This window comes from Arvicanthis niloticus, chromosome 3 (genome assembly GCF_011762505.2).
Source record: "Arvicanthis niloticus isolate mArvNil1 chromosome 3, mArvNil1.pat.X, whole genome shotgun sequence".
NCBI lineage: Eukaryota > Metazoa > Chordata > Mammalia > Rodentia > Muridae > Arvicanthis > Arvicanthis niloticus.
The window spans coordinates 106,628,700-106,646,894 of NC_047660.1; the positions used below are offsets into that span (position 1 = coordinate 106,628,700).

Here is an 18,195-nt window from a genome sequence, read left to right on the forward strand (position 1 = left end):
GACTTGGGGAGGGCAAATGTGTTGAGAATGGGGCCCTTCCCACAGGGACTGACCTAAGCAAGGCGAGAAGGGAGCTCCTGACAATCTCTTTCAGCAAGGCCAGAGGCGTTCTTAGTGGCCTGTGTCTACGCAGGGATTCCGAGGGGGAGGAAACAGAATGGCAAGGGACCCCAACAATTTCTCTGGAAATTTTTAAATCATTCATTCCTCACTGCAAGTCTGAATGGCGTCATTCTCTGGTTTAAAATGCTTACCTCTGAAATATGGCTTAGACATGAGAGTCACACACACACACAGAGAGAGAGAGAGAGAGAGAGAGAGAGAGAGAGAGAGAGAGAGAGAGAGAGAGAGAGAGAGAGAGAACACCAAGAATAAACTGGACTTCGTTGAAATACACTGGCCTATTTTCTGACTAAATCACTAAGTCCAGTCAGCAAGAGCAATAAAAATAAATATTTTCGCCAGCTTACAGGTTACTTTCATCAAGGGGGATCTGTAGCTCCCTCTAGATTTTCTCATAGTAGAAAAAAAGCAGGGTTACAACGTTTGCTAACCCCTCTTACCCACCCTGTAACATTACCCCTTGAAAAGAAAATTTCAGACCCTAATTCTTTGCCTGTAAGAAATTAAAGAAAGGTTATTTCCAAAGGTCCTTAGGAGAACTAAAGCAAAATGAAAAGGTTGATTTCCCCCAAGTCCCTGTAGACCTTCCAACCCTTTTGCTTCAACCATGAATTCAAGCTCCTGTCTCAGATAAAGTTGTTTGTGAAGATTTTATTTATTTATTTATTAAAATATATACAATATATTTGATCTTATTCTGTCCCCTCTTCTCCACCTCCCTATTGATCCACCTTCATGTTCACTTGTCTTTAGGAAAAAAACAAAAACATAAAAACCAAAAAGACAAAAAAACAAAAAAGAAAGAAAAAAAATCAAAACAAACTAACTCTCCAAAAAGGATCTGTTTGTTTTTTAAGATGAGTTGTTAAAGGAAGCACATAGAATATATGTGTGACGTGAGAAAGCATGGGGGAAATCCCGGAGACCAGGACAAGAGCAAGAGAAGGGAGCAGGATTGTATATGACGTGTACTTCAGGTTATAGGAGTAATGAAGTATTCAGTATAACTACAGCCCTACAAAACCTGAGTTTCTCTAAAGAAGCTTTCTCTGTCTTTAGCATCACACAAGTTGCTCTTCTGGGGATAAAAATCAATGAATTATTCTAAAGGCCCCCTCTCCCCCCCAAAGCCTTTCAACAGGCCTGCCCATTTATCATTTCCCCCTGTTGTTTAAGAGAGCAATTATCCATTCATGTGATCCCTGGATACCAGAGGCCACTTTTGTTAAGGACCCTGTCAACAAGCCAACCGAAGGGTTAACCTTCCAGATGGAATGTAAGCCTACATGTCCTTTGAATATTTCATTCCTCCCTCCCCACAGCTGAGGCAGAAGCATGGCTTGTTTTAATTAAATTAGATCGCACAAGACAGGTGTCTTGGCAGTAAAATTCTGCGCAGCCCATTTTTATCTCATTAACGGCCCTGCTCATAAAGCGTTTTTGTTTTTCTTTTGGAAACTCTAGGTAAACCAGTAATGATCATAACGGAGTACATGGAGAACGGCTCCTTGGATGCTTTCCTCAGGGTACGTGTCTACTTTCTGCTAAGCCAGAGGATAGTAGTATCCAGTCACTAGCAGAATCCTTGTATATGCTCTGTTCAATTGCATTCGTGAGATTTGTTCAGTAGGGTTCAGAAAGGGGAGAGATGGAATCTGATGTGATTCTTAAGGCTATTGAATAATCCATGGGCAATGAAGGTAGTATTTGATTTATCCTCACACTGTAGCGCTCTTTGAGTCATGGATTCATTGCACTTGGACAATTTCCATCTATCACAGGAAGCCAACCCAGCTCCTTGAGTACACTCCACTCGTTGAATTAGTGACTTTGCTCAGAAAGGCCCGGAAATAATGCTGAGTTTCATTGCTCACCGGATACCGATATGCAAAAAGAACCCTGGAATAAATGCTTGGTGGTAATTGATTTGCCCTAATGTTAATGGGATTGTTCCCGCTCTCTTCCTATGCAGAAGAATGATGGTCGATTCACAGTCATTCAGCTGGTGGGCATGCTCCGTGGCATTGGCTCGGGGATGAAGTATTTATCTGATATGAGCTATGTGCACCGAGACCTGGCTGCCAGGAACATCCTGGTAAACAGCAACTTAGTCTGCAAGGTGTCTGATTTTGGCATGTCCAGGGTGCTGGAGGATGACCCCGAAGCAGCCTATACTACCAGGGTAAGGACCATTTGCCACCTCTGGCATCCATTCGCTCTAATGAAACTGATCCTCTCCTGTCATCTTGAGGTTGGAACCCTTCCTATTTTTTTTTTTCTTCAAGTTTACTTATCCTTCAGGCCCTCTCCATATTTCTGCTCTCATTTTTAAAGCGCGACTTAAAAAAAAAAAGAAAAAAGAAGAAGATTCAAAGCCAACTCTAATGGGTAACTATTTTAGAGAGCCACAAAATTACAAGCAAAATGAATTCTCTTTCCTCTGAATTTTCTTGGGCAAAGTGTTCATGAACAATGAGAGGGTATCTTTAAAATTGAGCCAAATCAGAAGCCAGTATCAAGGGCAATTTACTCAACAAATGATGCATTATTATGAAAATCAGGAGGTTGGATGACTTATTGTGTATGTGTGCATATATATACTGTATACCAAATATATCTATGTAATGCTAAAGTCCTCTTGATTTTCTCATTTTTTTTCCCCTCTTCCTTCTGTGCTCCTTTTTCTTTCTGTGCTTTTCTATTTGGTTCTTTTCCATTCTTCAGAGGGCAATTTTTTTTTTGCTCTAGATAAGCCAAAGCAATATCTCTACTCGTTTGCTTGTGAATTTGAGAATGTACATGAAGAAGGTATAGACCATTTCCCAATATCTGATGGCTTTAACTTTATTTAGTACTGATAGATAAACATGGACTAGGACAAAGTAGGGAATGCTCAGGGTAGCGGGAGAATGTGTGCTGTCTTAGCCTGACCATCAGAAAAGAACATTTGAAAGGAATAAAGGCCCCATCCTCAAGTACTTCTGATATGCATACAGATCCTCTTGTAAATTCTGAGGATATCTTTGCTGAGCTCAGATTTCTTTATTGCCATTTTCAATATTGGGATAGAAGAAAAGTTACAGAGGCTGCTAGAAAGACACGTGCACATAGGTAAGTCCCTTAGCAAAATATGTAAGGGAAGCGAATGTGTTCATCCATAGATAAGGTGTGCAGACAAAGTAGGCTGGGTTTTTCATAATGAACCACAGAATAGGAAAGTAATTCCAAGTGATTTACAAGGAAAATCCTGAATGGTGGCTGATAGACCCATGCGTGGATCTAAATTCAAGTTCCTTTCTCCAGGCAGAACATTAGAAAATTTGAAACTCATCTAAAAAAGTTTTGTTTGGTTGTTTGGTTGGCTTTTTTTTTTCTTATAAGAACCAAGAAGAGTGGGATCAATCAAGCAAGAAACACTTGAAGGTGTTTAGTGTTGTTTAGACTTGTTTTGGGAAATCATTTCCTCTTTCTCTGCATGATAATTTCTTAGCTTATCATTTTCTGTGATTTTTAAATTTAAAAAAAAAAAAACACTAATTAAATAATAGTCTTTCCCTCATAAAAACATACTGATTTTTTTTCCAAGGGCCTTTTAGATTATATTGAGTAATGTTTGTCATGCTACATAAGACGAGGGAGACAGTATGGTGGATAGAAAATATCTGCATTTGCCTTCCTTGTTCTTGTTTGTTGTTTTTTGTCACAGTGTGAAGCACAGCCTTTCTCAAGGCTGCATGAGAAAAAGGCAGTAAGAAGGCAAAACAAACATAAGCTACATATCCTTTGACATACCCCAAATAACATATGTATTTATGTAAAACCTGAGATTTCCTCTCTATAATATTGCCCTAAGCAGCACTCAGAATAATTAGACAGATTACTCATTGACTTCCCTGTGGTTAGGGAACACATATGGAAAACTGCCTCAACCTAGAAGGCTTCAGCTCCAATAAACAAGTCTGTCGTTACTGAGAGATGCCTCAGGAATGCTGTCCTCTTTCTTGTCAAGTAGTCTCTGCATTCAGAAACAAAAATGGCTGACACATTGGTGGGAAAGTAAAGAAATGACTGATAGCTGACATGTTCACAGGGTGGCAAGATTCCTATCCGGTGGACTGCGCCAGAAGCAATTGCGTATCGTAAATTTACCTCAGCCAGTGACGTCTGGAGCTACGGAATCGTTATGTGGGAAGTGATGTCATACGGAGAGAGACCGTACTGGGATATGTCCAATCAAGACGTGAGTTTTTACTCTGAGTTTCAGGAAGTTGTATGTTACCCTATGGTTAAGTACGCGTTGGGTTTGAAATAATACACTAAAGTCAATGCTCTTAATATAAGTAAATATACCTGACAACCTCATTCCCATCAATGACTTGGTTTCCAGACCAAAACGAAATTGTTTCCAATGTTTAGTGTAGGGGAAGAAATAGATCTGTGGTTTTATAGATAAACAATGCGAAGTTTGTAAGGAAACCGATTTCATATGTGGTAAAATTGACACAAAAAGTTTTGTTGAAAGAAACCTAGTGAATATTTTAAAGCTGGTATAGTTGTAATTAGACCTTGGCCCTCAAGGACCCTTAAATAAAGCTTCGCTAAATGACCCTTTGTAAATTCTGCACATCCCTTTAAATGTACCATCTGGACTAGTTCGAGAGGGAGTATCTACGATGCATGCAATTTCAGAGACACATTCAATAATGACACTAATAAGATTCCAGGCTAATAGAATTTAATTACAGACATCTCCAGTGAGGAAGGGAAAAACAAATGCAAAACACAGTAAGTCCCAGATCAGGGATTTCCTAGAACATGTTTTAGTTAATTCTGATAAAAAAAAATTCTTAGGATTAGAAATGAAGTGACCCCCGTCCTGATACCTTTCAAACTCTACTAGTATTTACTCATGGTAGGGCATTATAGAAGAGAGTTTACAATATGATATTTAATTTCTCAATTAAAATGATGCTTTGAGAGTGTCATGCCCTGCTGTAAACGGAGCTAGCCGAACCCTTAGAATTATATCTTGGAAAGCTTTCCTTTTAAAACTTGATTCTGGTGTAGAATGTCTTCTGTTCATCTGCCTCACTCATCTAAACACAATAGAAAAATGACAAAAACCTCACAATTAAAGGGCCAGACGAATGGAAAGAACCACAAATTCCTTTAAGCAGAAGAGTGGTCAGAGCAATGAAGAGGCCATGTGGCCGAGCGGGGATTTCTCCACTGTGCCTGCCCAGTTTAAAAATAGTTGTAGCACTGACATTGCACCATCTACCATTCATAAAAGAAGATTCAGAGTAGACGGGGTAAAAGATGGCAGCTAGAATGATAGGCCACTACACGATGTAAGAAGACTGGGGGTGAATGCCATGGAGTCCATGGTATAAAGGGATTATCGCTTATAGATGTCTTCAAATATTCTCTTTCAGCAATGGTTGGGTTCAGTCCCTCAGAGGGAGCATGGTGTGTATGGACTCACATACTGAGTTGTTTGCCTTTAAGCTTCCTTTATTTCAGTTCAGAGTCCCAGATATATGCGTGTCTGTGAAAGAGAACAATATTCCTGACCTACCTAATCTCAGACTTAGTAATTTTGACAGTATTTCTGTAGGTAGAGCAGTACTTTGCATTTGGGTGGCTTTGAGGCCGTTTCTTGCTCACAAATAATATTGATAATATCATTCATATATTGTCTGTCTGGGTTTGGGGAATTGTTAGGAAATGTAAGTGACGTCACTGGGCATATGGCAAATGGAACGGCAACACTGGGAAAACGACACCAAACTTAGTAGTTTATAAAAAGAAATTATCTTTGGTCCCCCACCCAAGAGAGTCAGCATTGAGCTGGAAAACGTGCTTTGTTAACCTAAAAGCTGTCTTTCCAGCTGGCCTGGGAGAGAGCACACTCATCAGTTAGAGTTCTCCAGGCATCAGCCCAGTGCTCTTCTCTTTGCATCCTCATCAACGGAGAATGCTTTCATCAACTCCAAAGTTAATACCGTGTACTTGGAAAGATAAAAGGAGTAAAAGGCTCAAGCTGACCTAATGTGCTTGCCAAAATTAAAAATACAAAGGCGTTACACGAGGCAGAGCAGAAACATCTCCTTTAGAAGGACAAGTCGATAATTCTGGTACAGGAAGATATTGAAAACTACTTGGGAGGTGGTCTTCTATCAAAAGATGATTGCTAGATTGAAGCTGAAATGACAACCATCAAATTTGTGCCTAGAATCCAGATCCACTCGAACTGTTTTTTGCCGCAGGCCAGTTTCTCAGCAGTCAATAGCCCCTTGTGGGATAGATCCAGTGTGGTTATAGAATGGCTGCAGAACTTTATCTTCTTGGCAGCTATCATTTGGGGAGGGGTAAAGAAAAAGAAAACAACAAATAAAAAGGTGTTAAAGTATCAAGCAAGACTGCTTCCAATATCTGAGGCTGCTCCTGAACAAGGCTTAAGACTGAGATACTGTGTGAAGAGTTCACCCTCCTTGAAGTTGGCAGGAGTCTTTCCCCCAATCACCTATACTGGATTCAGGTCCCAATGGGGAGGGGATTTTAGAAAAAGCCAATGAGAAGGTAGTATGAGCCAAACATGGCAGCTGAGGCAGGAGGACATCAACTGGGAGGCCAGCCAACTGAACTACCCTGTTAGATCCTGTCTCAGAAAACAAAAGGGATGGGGGGTGGAAGGAAGAAAACCAATGTGTTGTCTGTGAAGACACACATGGGAAGAACTAAATTAGCAGAGTGGAACAGTTCCTTTATCTAATTAAGCAGGGAGACATAAAACACACCAAATGGCCTTGAGCATTAAAACAATAAACACCTACCATGAAAACTTCCTTTTATGCATAAAGATCTGCCTTATAATATGAATGGATTAGTTTTTTGTTTTTGTTTTTTTTTTTTAAGAATTGACTTATTAACACTTTGAATAGAGTTTAGCAGCAGAGGACTGTGGCCAAGACAGACCCAGTTGATGCATAAGAGTACAGATCTCCTATAGAGAAAGTGGCTAGATGATTAGAAGTGGGCACTGATGCTGACATAGTAGCTACTGAGTGAGAGTGGACACAGGGCTGAATTGATGCCTAGGGACGTCCAATTTAGAATTACTTCCTCAAGAATGCCTGGCGCTGGGTGGCTTTCATTGGAGTGTGTGGATGTGCTGAGGCTGAAAAGCGGAGTGCAGACAGGACCCTGTGATGTTGGAGGGCTGTCACCAAAGCTCTGACACCATGCTGTGATCTAATTGGGTCCTAATCACTTTGGAATATCAATGCATCTTTCGTTCAAGTTTCAGATTGGCATCACTTCCATTTAACAGCTGGCTTTGCTTCCCTGTTGCCAGCAATACCTAGCTTTGGCTTCTGTAAAGGCGTTGGAGCTGTGCCCATGCTTAGCCTGCTGGCAGCTTACCATGGCATCCTTTTGTCTTCTAGGTGATCAAAGCCATCGAGGAAGGGTACCGGCTGCCCCCTCCAATGGACTGCCCCATTGCCCTCCATCAGTTAATGCTGGACTGCTGGCAGAAAGAGAGAAGCGACAGGCCTAAATTTGGGCAGATCGTCAACATGTTGGACAAACTTATCCGCAACCCCAACAGCCTGAAGAGGACAGGGCCAGAGAGTTCCAGGTTTGCCATGCTTACTAATAATGATGTATAAGGGACCACATCATTTGTGACAAGCAAGTGCAGTGCATCCTAAATCCTGCTTTGCAAAGTCACAGACCACCTCCAAGCTCTGCAACCTGGGTGGCTTCTTCAATTACTTTGAGCCGGAAGAAGCTTACTAGTCTGTGAAAAAAACAAACAAACAAACAAACAACAACGTAAAGGTCCCAGGGCCATGGTTCACCAGGAAGTTTCCTTTAAAGAATGAGCTTTCCTGTCAACAGATTCAGGACACCTAGACACAAGACTCATCTGGTGTAGATCAGGCTAGAAAGGCCTGTTGGTTACACTGTTAAATCAAAAATGCTAAGACTCAGGCTTACTTCAGGTGAGCATCAATCTCTGGAATAACACTAAATGTAGCTAAACTCTACATCTTAGCTGGGACTGTGTGTAACTTTATGATTTGAAGAAAGACATACATCTTCTACCATGTGGGAGCTATCTTTTTGTCTTATTCTTGGAAAGATTAAAATGGTTCCCAAGCGTTCTTTCCAGGTATAGCTAGTTTCATCAATTCCCAGGGTGAATCTCCCTTACCTTCTTACCTTCATCTGAGTCCTTTTTGGAGGAGAGGCAATGGGAGGTATTTTTTAAGGACAAGTTTTTCGTATTTGGTAGCCACTAGTACTGCATAATGCCTGTCTTGCACCAAAGCATAGAGCAGGTTGAGTTATACCATATATTTTTCTTCAGTTTTGAACCTCTTCTTGATAATGCCTGTACTTAAATAATGCCTGTCACTATTGATTATAATAGGATATAATAGAATATGGAACACGACTAAGCACAAAATTATGCAAATGTGGTGTTCTACAGAGAGAACAGAGACTTCAGAACAAGATGGGCAGTGACTGACTGACACCCAGTGGAGATATTTTCTTTTCGAGGTTTTCAGAGCTTGTCAGTCAATCGGAGCCCTGTTCATGAGCCTAGCCTGAAATCACAAATAAATACAAATAAGTTGGGTTTTGTTTAACAACAAATACTGTGGCTCTACCCCTAAAATTCTGTGTGGTAACGTCATTAACTCAAAATTAAGAAAACTCAACCTTGAGTATTTTTATTGTAAACAGTTGCTGAATTTTGCTCAGAAAAATTATACAACTGAACTGACAGATACAAGAGAAAGGTCAGAGAGACAAGTTATTGAAACAATAAATTAATTGCTGTAAAATTAGTTTTTGTTTAAATACTTATGTAAAAGGAAAATAATGCAAATGAAAATAATTTAAGCAGAAAATGAAAGCTTTTTAATGATTGGATTGATTTCTGTATATAAAACAAATCTAGGCATCACAGTAACTTCCTTCTGGTTTTTTTTTTATAAGAAAAACATTTTGGTCCTAATTTGAGGATATTATTCTAACCTAAATGTTTGTACACAATCATAGATTCAGGCTAAAATGTTAAAATCAGACAGAGAATTTCTGTGGTTTTAAGGGGAAAGGGAAGTTTAAGAAGACCATGTTTCTGTGCAGGAAATTACAATAGAAGTGTTATAAAATGTGTCTCTGAAGGACTAGCCTGTGGTCATTCAGTAGAAAGATGAAGATGAGTCTCTTTTATGGATGGGAGATTCATGAGGAAAGGCAGAATGCTTGAGACCAGTCGGTCTTGACTGTTGATCTGAGAGTAAACTCCTGGCTTAAGAATGAACAAATTATAACTAAGTTAGGAAGTGCTTTGACTTTATTGGAATAATTATCAGCAGAGAAACCTGAGGAGCATATACCCCAGTCCATAGAGCAATCAGAGTGCCATTTTTTTTTTCCTGGTCTTTGCATGTGCTGGTCAGACCTAGGTTGCTTCAAGAGAGGATTAACTACCCCTGTCCTGGCTTTGTGGGGATGCACACTGAGCACGTCTTGCACATCTAGCTAAGAGCATGCTGGACAGGAACTCTCTCTTTGCTATCCCAGCTTCCATCAATCCTGGCATCTAGCAAGCTCCCAACTCTCTTCTCTTTGGTTCACTGAGGTGTCCACAGTAGCTGAACTAATGTCTGTGGTATACAGTCCTGATGGAAAGTTCATTCTTTCTCCAAAGACTGTATAGGGTTGAGTCACAAGGGCTCCCCCATTCTCTACCAAGTTAGAATGATCAGGGACCTGCTATGTGACTCAATTCCCTCAGCGGTCCACCTAAAATGAGGGCCATGAGGGGGGAGGGGAAAAAAGCACATGTTAATTTTGAATGACAGCTATTTTGCTTAAAGATTTGACCCTTTGTGTTTCTGGCCTGTTTGTCTTAGGCGGTCTGACTTCTAGCTGTTTTACACACTCTCGTTCTGTTTCAGACCAAACACAGCCTTGTTAGATCCCAGCTCCCCTGAATTCTCTGCCGTCGTATCAGTGGGTGACTGGCTGCAGGCCATCAAAATGGACCGGTATAAGGACAACTTCACGGCCGCCGGGTACACAACCCTAGAAGCTGTGGTTCACATGAGCCAGGAGTAAGTACTCAGCGATATAACACCAAAGGGTAAATCGAGATTTCATAGTATTTGCCTGTTGTGCTTTGAGCTTCATAATCATTTCCTACTCATTAAATTTAAAAAAAAGAAAAGAAAAGAAATCTGGAATTGTTGTGTTGAAAATAAAATAAATCTCGGTGGCAGGGTCGGCTACCTGCCTCAGTATTTATTTAACATTTCTGAATGAAAGGCGCACACATAGATAGCCTTTATACTTTGATATGTCTCAATCATCACAATAGCTGGGCTATTGCCTAATCTCCACTACTGAGAGAATCTATCTTCTGCAGATAGTTCTGAGTTACAACTTACCAAATTTTGTGTTTTATCTTGGTTGTTCTGGGCCCAGAGGGCTGCCCAACTGGGCTGTGCTCTGGGCTGCACTTTCCAGCAAAGTGGACCTCTTTCTCCTTCCCTTCCCAGTCCCAAGCCCAGGAATCCTAATAAAAGTCTTGCTTCTGTCTGCCCTATCCAGCCATTGGCTGCTAGTACCTTTATTTACCAATCAGAACCAACTGGGGACAGGGTCCCTCAGTATCTTATGTGCAGACATGTGGACTGTGTCTTGCAAACAATTTTGGGGGCCCAAATTAACATTAAACATTAACATTAAAGTACAAACAACATTAGGCCAAACCCACATGGAATGCCCCTCATTTTGGTTGAGTATAATTTTACCTTTATGTGGTACCTGCATTGTTGTATTGGATGGCTTAATGAAACATGTATAGACCTACCTTGTACTGTACTAATTGTGGCTGATTCAAATGTGTGTCTGCATGAAGCCTTGAGGAAGAGGTTCTCCATACCCTCCTTGACTGTCTTTCCCTCTCTCTCTCTTGGCCCCACCTGCAGTGACCTGGCAAGAATTGGCATCACTGCAATCACGCACCAGAATAAGATTTTGAGCAGCGTTCAGGCGATGCGAACCCAGATGCAGCAGATGCATGGCAGGATGGTTCCTGTCTGAGCCAGTATCAAATAGACTCAAAACTCTCGAATAGTTTACCTCATCCATGCACTTTAATTGAAGAACTGCACTTTTTTTACTTCGTCTTCGCCCTCTGAAATAAAAGGAAAACAAAAACAAAAAACAAAAATATCTGCAGCGTTGCTGGGTGTAAGAGATTGCTGAAACCATGGGGCTTATAATGAATGACCTTGATCATCCGAATTAAACCTGGAGCCAGTAATTTCTCAGAAGTACTCTGTCCATCGCTGGTGTGTTAAAATACATGTACTTATATAAATAAAACTCTGCCTCTGAGATTTGATGCTGTATTCCCGTCAGATACGCAGCTTTTCAAGTCACCCTAATCCTTTCTCTGTCTGGAATTTCAACGGAAAGATTTTATCTGTGGCATTAACTACAGTCATCACGCTTTACTGGAACGAAGACCAGCTGTGCCCCAGGAGCTTTGTTAAAGGACTCAATGGTGGCCGTCAGGGCTTGGTTTATACCACAGAAGAAAATCCAGGTGAAAGCCACTTGGCCCATTCATGCTGCCTCTTCAGTGCCCATGACACCTGGTGGATTTTTATGACATATGGGGGGGGGGGTGGCTAGAAAGAAAAGAAAATGGATTTTTAAAAAATGCAAACTCCCAAGCCCTATTACCCCTAACTGGACAAATGAGGTCTCTCTGGGCCTGAGGCTGTGCCATATAAAGTCTTGTTTGGGAATGCTACAAACTTATCATAACTACCTTATGGATAATGGGCTGAGACAATCCTGAATGGAGAATCTTCACACACACACCCCTTTAAAGAGGCAACTCCCAAATTTACAAGGTAAGTTGAAAGAATGCACAATGACATTCTGGCAAATCTCTCTCTCTCTCTCTCTCTCTCTCTCTCTCTCAATTTGTTTCCTTTTGAAACACTCATGTCAAGTGCTGGGTTGTATGAGATTTCAGTTCTCTTTGGATAGTAGAATACACCAAGATTAATATAGCTCCCTGTTACTCTTCAAGAAATAGGGAAATGTCCTTGATGTGAGGTCAAGGTCATGTGGCTGGACCCTGTACACGCCACTGTCTGCCTTTCTCTCAAGAGGGCTGCTTTGCCCTTTAATGCCATTCACTGAGGCCAGGCCTATTTGTTACTATCTGGATCTCAGATGTAGTGTTAGGAGCCTTTCTAACTATTGTGCTCCCAATCTTTGGGAGAAGTCACTTAGATAAGGAAGCATTTATCTGTCTTATCCCAGTAACCCCTACACCAGACCAGTTTAGCCCTGGAAGATTCATCAATGAGTCAGTGGTGTGACTGGGAATAGCTGTCACTTCCTTATTGCCAGAAAATGATCTCCTAAAGTGTACTTTCTCATCTTGTATTCCATTAGCAGCATCCAGTGTCTCTCTAGTTTAAGTTCTAGAACTTTTTTCATGAAGCAGGTACATTATATTCCTAGATGCCAAAGTTGGCTTTGCGCTAAGATTTTTGGGTTAACTATTTTCTGTTTTATCACTTTTAAAGAAGAGCTTGGCTAAGTTACAGTTACATGATCTCTCCCTCTTCCCCTTCTCTTTCTCTTCTCTCTCTCTCTCCTCTCTCTTCCCCTTCTCTCTCTCTTCTCTCTCTCTTTTCTCTCTCTCTCTTCTCTCTCTTCTCTCGTCTCTCTCTCTCTCTCTCTCTCTCTCTCTCTCTCTCTCTCTCTCTCTCTCATTTTTTTTTTCCCTGAAAGCTTTCTTATAGAGTAAGGGATGCTAAATCTGATACTGTCAAATTATGCTGGTTTAGTAAAAACATTTCTTACAATATTAGTTGTAAAAAGCCTTTCCCTTCCCAAGGGATGGTTTTTTTTTTAAGTACTCCAACAATTTTTGTTTTATCTCTGCTTTTGATGAAGGCTAGGAGTTGCTTGACTTTTTTTTTTCCCATGCTAAAAGTTGACAAATATGGGTGAGGAATCTGATTTTCTTTTTCTTTCTTTTTTTTCTTTTTTTCTTTTTGGCTGGTTTTGATTTACACACACACACACACACAAAAGTCTTAAGAAGCTGTGGAAATTGCGGGGGAGAGGGTGGTGATTCTTGGTGTGTGTGTCATGTGTCCAGAGGTTAAAGGACAAGAACACACAAAAGTCAGTTCTACATGTGGGTCTCAGGGATGGAACTCCGGTCATTAGCCTTGGCATCAGGCACTTAAGAGTTCTGAGCCATCTCACTGGTCCAAGTTTTTAACCTCTGCAGTCTCTGTTCCAGTAAGAGAGCATTATGGGTTCATACATTAAGTGAAAACAGAGTATCACCTTGCAGCCAGTACTGAATGATTAAAAGGTTTCCTTTTTTAAAGGCCTGACATGTTTTTCTAAACACAGAATGTGTTCAAAGCGCAACCTCACTAAAGTATTCTAACAAGTGAACATTGTTTACAGTGCTGAGGTCCTTTTCTTACTCCTTGGCAGTTATCTCTGCAAATGGAATAATATGAAAAGTTACATCATTCAAAAGCCACCTTCAGAGTCTTAGTCTTAACCGTATGTCTACTGTAAAGTCAAAGCCAATGGAAAGGCCAATAAAGGACGACCCAAGTGTCTGCAATAGTACCCACGGAGCAGTAAAAGTGTTTACTGCCTCCTGAAGTTTTAGCAGTGAGCCATGAGAACAATAGGAAAGCCACACTCTTTCCCAGGGCGTGGAGCCAGACTCTGGCGTCCCGACAGCTATGTGGTCTAAAGCCAACCGAAACGTTGACACTGGAAACTCGCCCCACTTTGCTTCCTAACTCAGTTCCTTCACCTGTATATTAGAAAGATAATGATACCTTCATAATAATAGCTTTCCCAACATGGCATGTGTGCACAGAGCTCCCCAGAGGGACAGGTGCCCTTCTCCCACCTCATCCAGGTTCACCACGTGTTCTCTGCGTGGGGCCCAGTGGTCAAAAGGCCGATCGGGTTCCGAGCACCAGGCAGATGGAGCACCAGGCAGATGGAGCACCAGGCAGATGGAGCTTTGGTTTATGGGAGGCTGGGAGGCAATATGTATCAATATTAAAGGACACACTTGTAAAGATATTTGCATGTCCTATGACTAACTCAGAAGAGCAGCAGTCTTGTGTATTGAAGCACATGCACTTTATTTTATGTATTATAGGCCCTTCATAGCCCACATGGCTTCCTTGGCTTCAATTCTAGAACTCCCTTAATAAAGGAACTAGCTGCCTGGACCCTTACTGCGACATTAATTAGATGTCAACCATCACAGCTTCTCACCTTAAATATCCATCTTCACCTAAACAAGCCCCCCCCCCGCCCCAATGTCCACTCAGTACTGCGAATATATTTACATAATAGGTATTTCTAGTCCCACATTAAATGAAGAAGGGGGTTTGCAACCTGAAGGGGACAGGCATAGAGAAAGAAACTTGCTATCCACATGTTAGCTGTGCAGATGGTGTGCTTGTATATTGGAGTTTTAAGTTCAAGGCCATGTTCTCCTTGTTCTTCATGTGAGCATGCGTGTATCTGATGAACTCTGTGTGTGGTCAGGTTTCAGAAACTACAGCCTATTACTTTCTAGAAAGGAAGAGTTAGAAAATATGTTAGATCCTGTTTCTTTTTCTAAATTAATTTATTTATTTAGCTTTAGTTAGTTAGTTAGGTTTTGTTTAGTTTTGTTTATGAGACAAGAGTCTTACTATGTAGCCTGCCTTGGCCTGAAACTTGTTATGTAGACTAGGCTAGCCTCAAACTCATACAGATCTACCTGCCTCTGTCTCCTGAGTTCTGAAAATAAAAGTTGTACCACTATGCCGGGCTTTCAATTTTTTTAAATAATAGTTTGAATAGCCAGTTATAGTATCACTCACCTTTAATCCTAGCTCTCAGGTGGCATAGCATAGGCAGGTGGATCTCTTAGAGTTCAAGGCCAGCCAGAGTGACATAGTGAGACCCTGTCTCAAATAATAACAGTAGTAGTTGGGATAGTTATAATCAGCCTCTGTATTGACAAGTGAGTTGTTTTTACTAGTTTGTATTTAAGATACATATTAATGGGACTCAGTATGTACTAAGCCTTGTCACTTTCAGTGAGACCCAAAATGTTGTGTGTCTGGCTAGTTCGATAGAAATGTGACGTGTAACTGATCGGTTGACTGCTGGCTGGTAATAGTGGCTGACATTTTTTTGTCTGTCTTTTCTCTATAGGGAATAGCTTCTGGTATCTCAGCCTCACAGCCCTTCCTGTTGATTACATAAGCCCTTGGAAGAAAAGAGAACACGCCCTCCTCAGTTCCTTCTGAATGTTTTCCTTTGGCTTCTCTTCTGCCAGTTTTGAGGCAAAGACATGACAAAACACCTGTACCTGAACAGCAGAAGAAATGCGTCAAGTCCCCCTCACCCAGAAAAGCAACACCCAGCTTTGGCACCTGTTCTCCAGCTATACTGAGGAGTGTCCTGTCTCAAGGCACCAGCTCTGCAGAGCCCTTTCTCCCAAACTCCTTGTGGTTTTATTTATACGTATTTCCATATCTCATTCCTGTACAACCCTGCTGCATCCATGTGGCAGCAAGTGACCAAATGTTACAGGTTTTACTATGGACGCCAGGTCAGGCGCCACCACGCAGAACAAAGCCAGTTCCATAAGCTGCCTCCAATACGCATTGCTGAAGTAACATTTTACCCAGGGTGTGCCATTGCAGTGATATAAATATATTTTTTTCCTAGACTAAAATATGACCTGAATATCTCTTTTGATGTGTGTACATAGGTGTATGTGTGTGTATGTGTGTGTGTACGTGTGTGTATGAGTGTGCGTGCATGTGGGTGTGTGTGTAACCTCATGCTTAGAACTGCCTGTGGATGTTGTGGAATGCTATACCTGGAGAGTTCTGGTTTATTACCAGTTCAAAGATAAAGAGTCACATGATACACGAGACCTGGAGACCACGTCTGTCCCCTTGGGAAGACAGCTTGGAAATGCTACATGTTCTTTATCTGTAAGTGTAATGTGTCTGTCACATTCATCCTAAGAAGCAGTTCTGTGGACAGATGTTTTCGCCACGATGGTGGAATGAAAATAAACCTGACTCGCCGATTCCACAAAGGAGAGAGAAGGGGATGGAATCCGTATAGTGACCCCAGATGGAATATAAGTCGCCTTTTTTTCCCCTGCATAAATGAACTTGTTGAATGCGAACAAATATATGCAATTCATATACTTTTTGGAGATGAACTTAGATATGTGTGTCAGCCTTGAGATGATGTGTCTGGAGTAATACTTTGTGTCCCAGTGTCACAGAAAAATACATACATGCCAGTGGCTCTTGAGGTTAATGTAGTTGGGATGAAATGGCCTCTAGGAATTCCAGGTTCCCCAATTACATGTAGAAAGTTCTGGTAATTAATATGCAGCTAACTACTTTTGCCCTTGAAAGTACATCAGTCTTCTAGAATCTTGGAGTTCTGGTGTATAAAGATTCAGTATTGACCGGATATGTATACCAAACTCCAGCCAGCATACTGCCATTTTACTTAACCTGAGTGGCTGCCTTGCTTATTCTGAGCTATGGTTACAGAAACTGTGGCCATTTATATAAGCTATAACATCAAATCAGGGAATTAAAAAAAAAAAAAAAAACGGGGGAAAAAAGATTCTGAACCATATATTGTTGAATAGGTAAAGAAAATCACCAATAAATATTTATTGCATTCTGACAGGGTGTGTGGCATTGTATTCTCATAACTATGCCAGAGTGACAAAGTTAATTCACCCCTTTTGGGGGGACCTTAATATATTTTTAAAGGGATGTGCCTATGCGTTGATGCCTGAAAAATATGTGTAAGAAAAAAAAAATGAAGTTGTACCTCTGAGTGGATCATCTTTCCCAGAGGTCAGGTGGGAGGAGGTCTACTTCCGGGTCTGTGTCCAGCCCAGGAGCAAGCGCTGGCCTCGTGAGTTGGAAGGCTAAAATCTATTCAAATCTACTAAGCAGCTACGAGCTGTGCCCTGCACCAAATCAAGCTGTTTCACCACGTGTCTGCAGGCTCTGAGTTATTTTTGGCAATCTTATAAATGAAATGTTCTGGTGTGTTTAAAATAAATAGAGGAAAGGTTGTGTTCACAACATGATTACCGTGTGTGTCCTGAGATCTCTTGTATTCATCTGTGAAGGGTACGTGTATTAATCCATACACTCCTATAGCCTCAATTATTTGTCTGAAGACACTTAAATTTTGACCAGTAAAGGAAAGTTCTAGAAGCAATATTTTCACTCCTTTAGCATTGTCCAAATAACATCAAGTATTAATAAACGCTAAAGAGTGTATTTATTTTGTATTACTCTAAGTCTGTTGGAATATGCAAAGACTGTGGTTATAATTAGAATGTATAAGGCATATTATAATTTAGTTCATTCTGAAAAAGGAGTTAGCCGAACATCTCTTGGTTCATACATGTTCCAAATTTTGAGCAATCTTTTGAGTTAGCCATAGATTTTTCTATTTTGTTTTTATTTGTCAAGGTATTTTTCTTCCCTTCATGAACTTTAGGTACACATAACTTATGTCATTTATTTATGGTCTTTTATACCTAGTTTGTAAAGTTGTAAAATAGCAAACTAAATGCAAAGGGTTTGCATTTGAAAGTAATAAAGTAGTTGCCGTATACAAACCGGAAATCTGGCTGTCTTTGTTCTACTTCATTTTTCTCTTCTTCATTGTTGGGGACAAATACTGGGCAAATGTTTCACCAAAGAGCTAAACCCCGCCTCTTTCCAGTTCGAGACAAGTTCTCAACTAAGTTTCCGAACATGGTCTGATAATCATGTTAAAGCCCATGCTAACCTTGAACTTGGAATCATTTGGCTTCTGCCTTCCTAGTAGCTGGGAGTACAAGCTTGTACCCCTCGTCTTTGATTGGCTTTGGTTATATCTTTTCAATATTTCCCATTTGTATGGTATTGCTATATT

The 18,195-nt window shown here is 40.8% G+C and overlaps 1 protein-coding gene across 2 annotated transcripts in view; it reads left to right on the top strand.

Annotated features, from left to right (window-relative positions):
- Epha4 (EPH receptor A4) overlaps positions 1 to 17,903 on the top strand; it is a 140,939-nt gene extending 123,036 nt beyond the window's left edge. Inside the window, exons 12-18 of one of the 2 annotated variants that reach the window (XM_034497596.2) lie at positions 1,588 to 1,649; positions 2,096 to 2,305; positions 4,214 to 4,363; positions 7,572 to 7,765; positions 10,104 to 10,259; positions 11,136 to 12,071; positions 15,433 to 17,903. In XM_034497596.2, coding sequence (XP_034353487.1) covers positions 1,588 to 1,649; positions 2,096 to 2,305; positions 4,214 to 4,363; positions 7,572 to 7,765; positions 10,104 to 10,259; positions 11,136 to 11,250 — 887 coding nt within the window. In that variant the 3' untranslated portion in view covers positions 11,251 to 12,071; positions 15,433 to 17,903. Of the gene's footprint in view, positions 1 to 1,587; positions 1,650 to 2,095; positions 2,306 to 4,213; positions 4,364 to 7,571; positions 7,766 to 10,103; positions 10,289 to 11,135; positions 12,072 to 15,432 lie in introns of those variants that run through there. The other variant, XM_076931615.1, reaches the window with a different exon arrangement.
- Positions 17,904 to 18,195: the final 292 nt, after the last annotated feature.